Source organism: Hyaloscypha bicolor (genome assembly GCF_002865645.1).
Source record: "Hyaloscypha bicolor E unplaced genomic scaffold K444scaffold_183, whole genome shotgun sequence".
NCBI lineage: Eukaryota > Fungi > Ascomycota > Leotiomycetes > Helotiales > Hyaloscyphaceae > Hyaloscypha > Hyaloscypha bicolor.
The window spans coordinates 3135385-3145824 of NW_020194685.1; the positions used below are offsets into that span (position 1 = coordinate 3135385).

The 10440-nt window shown below is 42.1% G+C and overlaps 3 protein-coding genes across 3 annotated transcripts; 2 read left to right on the top strand and 1 right to left on the bottom strand.

Moving 5' to 3' along the window:
• The first annotated feature begins 2999 nt into the window (after positions 1-2999).
• K444DRAFT_277250 (uncharacterized protein) lies at positions 3000-3507 on the top strand. Its single transcript, XM_024871531.1, has one exon. The coding sequence runs from the start codon at positions 3061-3063 to the stop codon at positions 3334-3336; it is 276 nt and encodes a 91-aa protein (XP_024727727.1). The 5' UTR covers positions 3000-3060; the 3' UTR covers positions 3337-3507.
• Positions 3508-4242: 735 nt separating this feature from the next.
• On the bottom strand, positions 4243-6318 carry K444DRAFT_277282 (uncharacterized protein). The gene is made up of 2 exons (XM_024871532.1): positions 5605-6318; positions 4243-5553 (listed from the first exon to the last, which is right to left on the bottom strand). The coding sequence occupies exons 1-2, from the start codon at positions 5933-5935 to the stop codon at positions 4364-4366; spliced, it is 1521 nt and encodes a 506-aa protein (XP_024727728.1). The 5' UTR covers positions 5936-6318; the 3' UTR covers positions 4243-4363.
• A 1908-nt stretch (positions 6319-8226) lies between these two features.
• On the top strand, positions 8227-9647 carry K444DRAFT_622173 (Acetamidase/Formamidase). Its single transcript, XM_024882045.1, has one exon. The coding sequence runs from the start codon at positions 8517-8519 to the stop codon at positions 9492-9494; it is 978 nt and encodes a 325-aa protein (XP_024727729.1). The 5' UTR covers positions 8227-8516; the 3' UTR covers positions 9495-9647.
• The last annotated feature ends 793 nt before the right edge of the window (positions 9648-10440 follow it).

A 10440-nucleotide genomic window follows, 5' to 3' on the forward strand; every position in this document is an offset into this window, starting at 1 on the left:
ATATAAAGAATATCTCTTTAGATATCCTGAAAAAGATTATTTTATAAGCTTGAAATACTATCCCAGATAGCTTTATTGAGACTCTTTTTGAGTTATAGTAGAGGCATTATTAAGCTATAATTAATACTAATAGAAGGCTAACTATATACTAGCTCTATAGTATTTTAATATTATATAATAAGCCATACTTCTTTAATTAGCCCTTAGCCCCTATAGAACCCCCTATAGAACCCCCTGTAAATATCCCTACTATAGACCTACTATTATATTTAATTAGGGGGAGAGAGAGTATCTTTATATCCTATCTTTATATCCTGTTTCTTAGGTAAGATTATATATATAACTAATAAGAGGCAGATCTCCCTAAAAAATAGATATCCTAAATCAGGGGTCCAGAAACAGTTATCCGGATATAAATAGTAACTTAAGCAAATTAAGGAACGGGAGGTCTCAAGAAAAATATTAATATCCGCCTTTATCTTAATAGTATTCTATTATATTAATTCGGGAAATTCGAAGTATTTAGTATAGTTTTATGGCATAATTGAACTTACTGCCTATAGAGGTAGTTAACGATTTCTTAAGACCTTAATCTTAAACTATATATTAATAATAGAAGGCAGTAAAGATTTTAACTTTTCTAATACTAGAGCTGCCTTATTTATAATCTAATAGAAATCTGTAGCCCTTGCTCTAAATTTATTTATTATACTAGCCCATTTTTAAATATTTCTCTTTAAATACTAGTTTTCTAAGTTAGCTATATTAAATATTGCCTTAAGCTAATTTATAGCCTCTTTAGTATCTTGCTTTAGTATTAACTCTACTATAATAATATTCTTTAACTTTTTTATCTTATATATTAATCCCGAATTTTCTAATTCTAATTCTATAATTCTATTAATAAAATTTAATACTAGTCTAGTAAAGAGAATTTACTAATATTAAAATTAGCTTTAAACAAAATACTAACTTCTCGATATAATTTTATATAAATACTAATTAAATATTTACTTAGGTTCTTTTTAAAAATAAGAATTCTTTATATAAGAAATAAAACGGATTTTTAATAAATAGATTAATATTTCTAGCTTGTTTTTTTATTATTTTTTATTAGTATTAAATAAAATATAAAAGATAAAAGTATAAATTTTACTAATATATTCTAATAACTTTTTATAGTATTTTATTCTTTATTTAATATAATTTAGATTATTTAATTAAGATAATACTATTATATATAAAGAGAAGTACTTATTATTATATTAGCTTTAATTAATTATATAGCCTTAAATTAATTTATAAAAAAGAATAGTTTTTAGATATTAAATAAAATAGTATTTTATAGGGCTATTTCTAGATTCTAGAACTATTCTAGAATATTTATTTTAATAGCGGATTATTTTTTTGGCTCTCTTTATATAGTAAATATTAAGAATAAAGTAGTTTTTTAGATAAATTATTTAAGAAATAATAGTACTAATTTATTAAATATTAGAAAAATAAAATATAAAGAATTAAGATTATTATATAATATAGATTTACTTTATTAAAAGTATATAAGAAGCTATATAAGCGAAACATATATAATTATAAGTATAAAAATTAATATAATTAAATATATTTAATATATTCTAAAAAATTTCTTTAATAATTTCTTTTTAAATTAATAGCCAAATACTAAAATTATTTCTCTTTTAGTAATTTAGTTTTATAAACCCAATATAAACGAGATTAAGCTTATATAATTATAGAATTATAAGCTATTATAAGGTTCTTATATATATTATTTTTATTAATTTATTTATTATATTTATCTAATTACTTTTATTATTTAATTTAATATTAAGTAATTATTTTCTTATATTTATCTTTTCTATATAAAATAACTTGTTCTTTTAATAATTATTTAATAATATATTAACTATTATTCGGAATTATAATAAATAGCTCGGGCTCTTAAATAAATTTTTTATAAAATAATAGAAATTCCGAAATACGAGATTCTATAACTAGTTCTCTAGTATTATTTATAATATTATTCTTTATAATTAATATAATTATACTTAGAAAGTTAAAGAAAGATATATTTTTTATAGAAATAATTTAAATATTTATTTAAGATTAGTTAAACTATATATAAACTAGAAAATAATTCTAATTTACTTTAATTATTATTATTATAATAATGGAATTAATATAATAATTAAAGGCTTAAAGTTTAAAAAATCTTATATATTAGAAATATTAAGCTATAAAATAAAATAAAAAGAATACCTCGACTTTTTAGTATTATTTTATTTAAGTATTCTAGTTTAGCTTTATTTTATATTTATTTCCGATATCTTATTCTTAATAAATTATATTATTATATTAGTTATTATATTATTTCTCTCTAAAGAAAAGTCTAAATACTCTTATTTAGAAAATTATTTAGCTATAATAAAGAAAAGAAAAGAAAATTATAATTATTAATCATATTTAATTTAATTCCGATACTTTATTTAAAATTAAAATATAGTTTTAACTTTACTAAAATAATCTAATTAGCAATAAATCACAGACCAAAATATCCAGAACTAAATATGAGTAATAGAATACATCTGTTTAAGCCTGCTCTATTATCCCATGTAGTAATACACTCTAGTATCCACTTTGCTCTAGTAAAATATTACCATAAATGGCAATAAGATTATCGCTAACCTCATGCTTGCTTCCGAGGTTTGCCTTGTTGCCTCTATTACTATATCTCTCGAAGGGTTGCTCGCGAGTCTTAGAAGCCTTGGCCTGTAATATCCTCGAATACCGTGTGCGCATTTTCCCTTCCCTTCTTTCCGGAAACACTAATCCAATATATTTTCATAATAAGCCCTGCTTCTCCAAGCCCAGCAACCTTCTATCTCCCCTGGTGTGAATAGAAGGCGTGATTTCCGAGGTAGCGGTGCTGGTAGAACTACTTATAGACCCAAAAACAGGACAAAGACCAAGGGAGAATGGACGGGTACAGGGTATCTCAATATCCCGTTATCTAGTCCCGCAAGCTACACGTCTGTAATCTCAATGATTCTCCTCTCGTCTCTAAGAAGCAACAATATCCGAGACCTCCTCGAGCTCAACCCTATTATGGTCATCATACAGCACAACCAACAGCGCCTCACCGCGCTCATTAATCGGACTCCCAGTCATCACGGCTCTCTTCTGCAAGAACGGAGTATCACATCCCTCTACCTTGCCACCAGGAAAGTGGTCGCTCAAATCAAGCGCCGCTTTCCCCTGGGGGTCTTTAGCCTGCGCAGGCGCTCCACGGCGAAAGCGGTTGTCCAAGGGCGGGTCTGAAATCGAAGGAGGGAATGTCTCCTGTACTTACGTTGCGAAGTTGAGAACAAGGAAAGTTTGTTAGTGGTCCTCTCTTGAAGAAATTTATAAATTTTCAACATCAATTTCTAAAGTGAGCTCGAGGAGTCCAAGTGTAATGTCGAGATGACAGATTATCCAGTGGAAAGGATGAAACTTATGCGTGGTGGTGAAAAGCAATCGATGAGCGGCTAGCAAGAAATCATCGAGTGGTTCGCGCTCATACAACATTTCAATCAACCACACGGCAATCCAACAAACAAGGGAGCCACACTTTTAACCCTCCAGAAAATAAGATTTAAATCAATACCTACCCAACTGTGAAGTCATTATAATTTCACTTATCACCTCGTTGAAGTGGGGAGAGAATTGATGTGTGCAAGTTACGCGGAAGGCTTAGTCAACCACTCGAACTGAGGCTGACGAGGGTGCCGTTCAGGTACCTTACATGATCTGAGTGGAGCTGAGAGGAGCTGAGCTGCAAGCCCGATGCGACATACCCGCATCATGCAGGAACGAGAAGAAAAGGGTTGTGGTGCAAAGATGGACGACGCGGGATGCTGGTAAAGGCATGATCGTATGTCAGCGACTCGTTAATTCGTTTTGCGTATGCGGAAAATAAACAGAGGGTGGCAGTGGGATGGGCTACAGAAACGGTGTGCTGACAACTAGTCAGGTGGAAAGTAAGAGCCAGGCTTCAAGTTGAGTGCGACGATCTGCTGCAAATGAAGGCGAGGCACAATACGCTGCTCGGAGGACTTTTTCATTCAGCCCTTATCTATTTCCTCCCTTCCATCGTAAAATAAACACAAATGGCGATGAAATCGCTGTGGTATATAGCAACATTATCATATCCATATCTTGTCCCAAACCCGTGGACCATGGCCATGGTGATCGACTCCAAACTCCTCGCCCAGTCATGCCTCATACCGCTAAATCCAAATAGCAATGGCGTAAATTATACACAGATGTATCATCATCCCTCACCTTTCCCATCATTTCTTTCGGATTATCGTAGAAGACCGCCGACGTCTTGTAACGAGTGAGTCGTCTGCTGCCGTATTAAATTATGCGAAGAGGAAGGCTCAGACTGCTCTTGCTGGATAGTCTGTAACTCGATTCCTCGTGAGGGCTGAATGCGCTCTCTCCTGGGTCCCAGCAATCCTCCAACATCTTGGAGCAGGGCCGAACTCCCTCTTCTCGGCGGAGCTGGAGATAGACCTTGTTCACCGTATTGGCTCCCATACAGAGGGCCAAAGCTTGACCCGCCATCCGTATCCGTCGTCCTCGTGGAGCTGACTCTCCTCGGCTGGTCCTCCTCTAGTAACCCACCCACATCAAAGAACGAGACTTTCCTCGGAGTGTTGATCGATGATACATCCCCAGGGCTGTGTGTCTCGATCTTCATCACATCGAGATCATCACTCGTATCGCTCCTTTCCCCTGGAAATTGCCAATCCTTGCCAATCCCCATCCCCGTAACCCTATGCGCCTTAACTGGCACATTGCCGGCAGTCGCCATAGGTGCCGGTCTTGGAGTAGGCTCCGACTCCCTCAGCTCTGGATCCACGCCCAGTCCTAGACCCCTCACGAGATCTTCGTCGCTTCCCCAGTGCCGGATCGCGGTGCCTCTTCGCGAGGTCGTGCGGTCAATGCTATCGGTCATGGACCCAAATTTCCACCTCTGTTTCTTCACGCCTCGATCTCGCACGAAAGAGCCGAGGACCAAGGCGTTGGCCACGGCTGTGGCAAAGAGGATCTCGATCGAGGCAAGGAGGGAGCGGTATTGCTGACTTCCGTGACGGTCGATTATATTTGGGAGTCTGTACAAGGTTGTTCCGGCGGGGAGGAGGGAGCCGGCGAAGAGGAGTACGAGTTGGATCTTCCTTTTTGCTCCCATCTTTGAGCGGATGATGATTGGGATCGGGAAAACGACCAAGAGGAGGTCGGTTATAACGTTGCAGGTCCCCATTGTGAGGAGCTGGGCGTAGCCTTGTCGACATTTTGCTCCCGGATCGGGGACTACTTGCCAGTAGTGCGTGAAGGGTTGGCATTCAGCCAGGTCCGCAATCACTACTGCAATGAATGTAGCAGCCAGAAACCACCTGATGCCCTGCAGCATCACCTCGTGTGATCTTGTCCATATATTAAGCGTCAATCGTTTGAAAAATTCGCTGATGGTGAGTTTGAGCATCCATAGTCTGGAAAACTTTGTTAGTGGCAGCTAGAAGAGAGTTCGGGACCAAACATGCGTTGCGGCATAGAAAATGCGGGAAACTAAAACCAATCTACTACCAATCGACCGGTGCCAGATCTCCTCGTCCGTGAGCCCCGTCGTGATGGCATTGTTCGTCCCGTAGAGCAAAATGACATGGACGCATGCCATGCGACAGAAAAGCGGGATCATGCACCCAAAAGCTAGCCAGTCTTCCCTGAATAACTTCTCTGACCGTATGTACCTCCCACAGACCCGGAACAATATTATCACCGCCGCGAAGATTGTGCACCACCAGCACACGAGCAGAGTCGCTTTGTCGGCGTGGAAGGTTCGCGCTGGTGGGGGATCGGAGTAAATCGACATGGTGTCCGACTTGGACTGGACCGACCGCCGCGCCCGTCTACCTCCACCGAGGGGACGAGCGAGGAGTGGACGGGGTTCGCAGTGGCTTTTCTATCTTTCGAGATTGATCAATTCGGGGGCGCATTCCTTTCGCGATTTTCTAGACGACGGGAGAATGCAGTTTCGAATGATGCGGGGCATGGGCCGTGGCATGTCAGATCTCGAGTCGAGTCTAGTCGATCTTCGAGCCTCAGTCTCAACTGTCGCGTGGTCGCACAGGCTTTGTGATGTTCTGGAAGCTCGAGAGACGGAAGGTTGTAGCAAGGATGTCCCAACCGTGCGGCACGCAACGCTGGTAGGTAAATCAGAACGTTGTGCTGGAGCAATGTCGTCGAGGCGGATTGATCGTATGAATGCAAGAAGAAGGAAGAAGGAAGTAGCTGCGGCTACGACGAGGTACAGTACTTTCAGGGCGGGACGGTGGGGGACCGATTCTGGGCGCACAGAAAAGGAGCACAAGGCTCGGGCTGCTAATGATAGAGTAGATTGGACGGCGGTGATGGGGGCTGGACTGTAGGCGTGAACCTTGATTAGAACTGCCAGGCGGTCTAGCAAATCAGGTGTCGCCGAGGGTTCTTCGCGCCGGCTGCTGTGATATGATACCGGGTCTCACCTTGTGGGCTGCGAGTTATTCGGATGCCTGTTTCGTGCTGCTGGAATCCTGCACGGTACGGAGGTACGGTACAGTAGCCTGGCTGCGGAGAGTCGTGCGGCAACTGGACGAGCCCTCAAGCCCTCTTAAGCCTCTTATTGCTCCTGGCCCCGTGAAACCGTGGGCTGCGCTGGTGACTACTTTTTGCATCTGAACGCCGTGAATGGAGAGTCAAGTGGTCGGGAACTCTCGGTATCAGAAGACGGGGGGGCAAGGTTGAAGAACCCGGCCTGCCTCGCAGAGATAACGATTGCGCCACGCTCGCGGGATAGGCTGCGTCGCTATCAATTGTGGACGGTCTTGCCCTGCCCTTGCTCCGTGTCAGAGAGGGGCCAGACGGCCACAGTGATGGCCACTGTGATATCAGTTTGGCGCGCAGTGCTTCCAAACGTGGAAGTGAGCAGAGCAGCAAATCGACACGGAAGACTGGTATCGCGGGGAACACGCGAGCAGAGCTTCCCTGCTGACAGATGCCAACTGGACTGCGTGACTGCGTGACTGCGACATCATGATTGGAGCGCAGAGTTGACGGCCGCCACCTCAGGAATCGTGGTTGTTGGTGGAAGATCTCCTCCAAATGTACCTTAACACCAGCCTCGCCGACGCTTGTGAATAATGTGTCGAATCAAGTGCAAGAAGCGCGTTTCCAGAGATACGGTTAGGCTAGAGCTTTCAAACCATTGAAAGGGCCCAGAATTCCGGAGCCAGCCATCCACCTCCAATTTGATTTACGGGTTCTCAACCCAGCAACTTGCAACACCTTCCAGAGAGCGGAAAACTCCTGAGAATGAAAGATAAACCCCCCAAGAAACTCTCACAAGACAACGGCAGATGAAGGCAGGCCATTGCCACCACATTGGCGGAATTGCTTCACAGTTGCCTCTTCTGTCCAACTTCCCCATCTTGATTCTTCAGGATGCGCGAAGGCTGGGAACGAACCACTCACAGCGGCGACGGTGGAGCGGAGAACACGCATCGAAGGATCATACGGAGTACTTGGGGATCACCATCAGGGATCAAATTTGCTGGGGTCTTTCGGGCGCCGTGGGGGCTGCGCGAATTGCGCCCAGGCTCTATCCCTGGACACGACCAGGAACATTTCGCGACTCCTGCTTGGTACCATGTCAAACATGAAAAGTAGGCTCAAATCTTGATAAGAGAAGGAGCTGGCAACTGTTGAGAACTTGAGCCCCAAATTCTGTTCGAAACTCGAACTACACTAACTGGCGCCGGAAATAGCGGTGGGGTCGACTTCAGGCACAAGTCCCAAGCCAGATCGGATGAGGGGGCCGCTTAAAGGGGCCGTTCTTGGGAAGGGTTCCAGACTTTGAACCCCTCGTTCAGTTGAGACTGCTCCGATGCACGAAGACTCAAGTGACCGAAAACCACCAAGAAGCGGTGAAGCCTCGATGCACGAATTTTCGCTTTTGGATCCTGGGATTTACCCTGAGCCATTCCGCTAAAGTTTCGGCTCGACTTTGGAGGTATCTAACCGAGGCGATTCAGGAGGCTCCCACGTGACGCCCCCTATTATGATTGAGAAACATCAAGAACCTAATTTCAGCCTCAAAATTATAGACGACGCTCTGTCTTTAAGGGGGGAATACTTGTGCAACAAATTCAAGTCCTCAATATCTACTACTGTCTCGCTTACTTGAAGACTGCACGTGCCACGAATCTACCCCACTTCCGAGAAGCTACCCTCAATCAGGAAGCCCCTCAAGCTCACCTCAGTCACCTCACACGAACGACAGCTCATCTCAAACTACGGCTCTCCACGCTTCATTCCATATAACAGACGAACAAAAAGTAGGAAACCATCCAGATCCATGCACTAATAACAGGCCACCCCTTTTTGGTGACGCCCGAGCTTCGTCAAATCCCCCCAACATGGCCCACACCTTCCACATCTCCAAATCAGAACGCCACCTAAAATGGGACAACTCCCTCCCTCCCGTAGCCACAGTCCCGTCAGGCAGTACACTCACCTTCGACCTGCTTGACGGCGGCCACAACCAATTCACAGCATCCTCCACCGACGCCGACATCCTCACCTTCAACCTCTCGCTTGCAGACCCCGCGCACGGCCCCATATACGTAGAGTCCGCCGAGCCAGGCGACGTCCTCAAGATCGAGTTCGTGGACCTCAGACCCGCGAGGTACGGCTGGACGGCCATCTTCCCCGGCTCCGTCGGGTTCGGGCTCCTGCACGACGAGTTCCCCGAGCACAAGTTGCAGATCTGGGATCTCGAGACGCATCGACAGGATGGATATACCGTCTTCAAAGAAGGGATTCATGTCCCCGTCAACCCGTTCCTCGGCGTCGTCGGTCTGGCGAGAGAGGAGGCTGGGGAGTGGAGTACGATCCCGCCGTATGAGACGGGTGGGAATATTGACTGCAAACACATTACTGTTGGTTCGGTGCTGTATCTTCCGGTTAAGGTGAAAGGAGCGCTGTTTTCGTGTGGGGATGGCCATGCGGCCCAGGGGGATGGCGAGGTTTGTGGGACGGCGATTGAGACGCCGATGAACGTCACGGTCAGGTTGACGGTTGAGAAGGGCATGCAGTGGGTGGAGAGTCCGCATTATATTACTTCTCATGAACATACGGCGAATTTGGTTAGAGGGGGAGGGAAAGGGGAGTATGCGGCACTCGGGATTGACGCGGATTTGAGGGAGGCTAGCAGGAAGGCGTTGAGGGGGTTGATTAATTGGCTGGTTGCGGAGAAGAGGTTAACCAGGGAGGAGAGCTATATTTTGTGTAGTGTGGCGGCAGACTTGAAGATTGTGGAGGCGGTGGATATGCCGCACTTTGGAGTTGCTTGTAGTCTGCCACTAGGTGTATTTGTTGGACCTCCATATATATAAAGGATTACATGCGAGTGCAAAGCAAGAATTTACATGGCCGCTGGGAAATTATTTTCATTTTTATGCGTTTCTTGCCTCCTACTAGCATGTATGAGCTTGCTGCTGGTTTTGGCTCTATCTCGTAAGGAGTTGTATATCCTCAACCGAACTTGCTATTAATTCATATTCCTTTATATTCAACTCGTTAGTCCACCAGAGCGAGAAACTAGCCTTCACATCTCCTTTCGCCGGACGGATTATTGCGAAAGGACCCATCGTCGACTTCTGCACTCCTTGGTACCAGTCCATAATCACCATCTGCAGTCACGAAGATCCGAAGTTCCTGATCAGGTCGATTGAGACAACTTATATGAACGTACTTTCATTAATTTGGCAAAATGAATGCCAAAGAATTTACGAGTACCTGTAAGGTCAACGAGCCAGTAGCTGAGCCCTGCTATTGCTTAAGCTAATTACTACTATCAATTAGCGAGAATACCCTTGTATTTTCCATAGTAGGGATCAATTTTCCTTACCAAAAACCATACTATATATACTAGCTTTAATAATATATAAACACCTGTTTTTATTTATACCCTCCTTCTAACTCTAACCTTTACCCAATAGCCTGCCAGGTGTCTGCCAAGTATACTTCTAGTATATACTTAATCTTTACTATTAAGAAATATATAAATAAATTAAAATACTTTACTATTACTATTATTCTAGTATATAATCTAGTATATAATCTAATATATATTTAATATATAAAACCTATATATTTAATATATATTTTATTTTTATTACTAAGAAATATATAAATAATTAAGATAAAGAAATAAGTAAAATCTAAAAAAATAAAATAAAATATAAAAGTAGAATTAATTTCAAGAACTAGTTCTAATAAATAAACTAATTAATATTTATTTCTAAAGCTTTTATATATTTCTATATATATTATTTAATA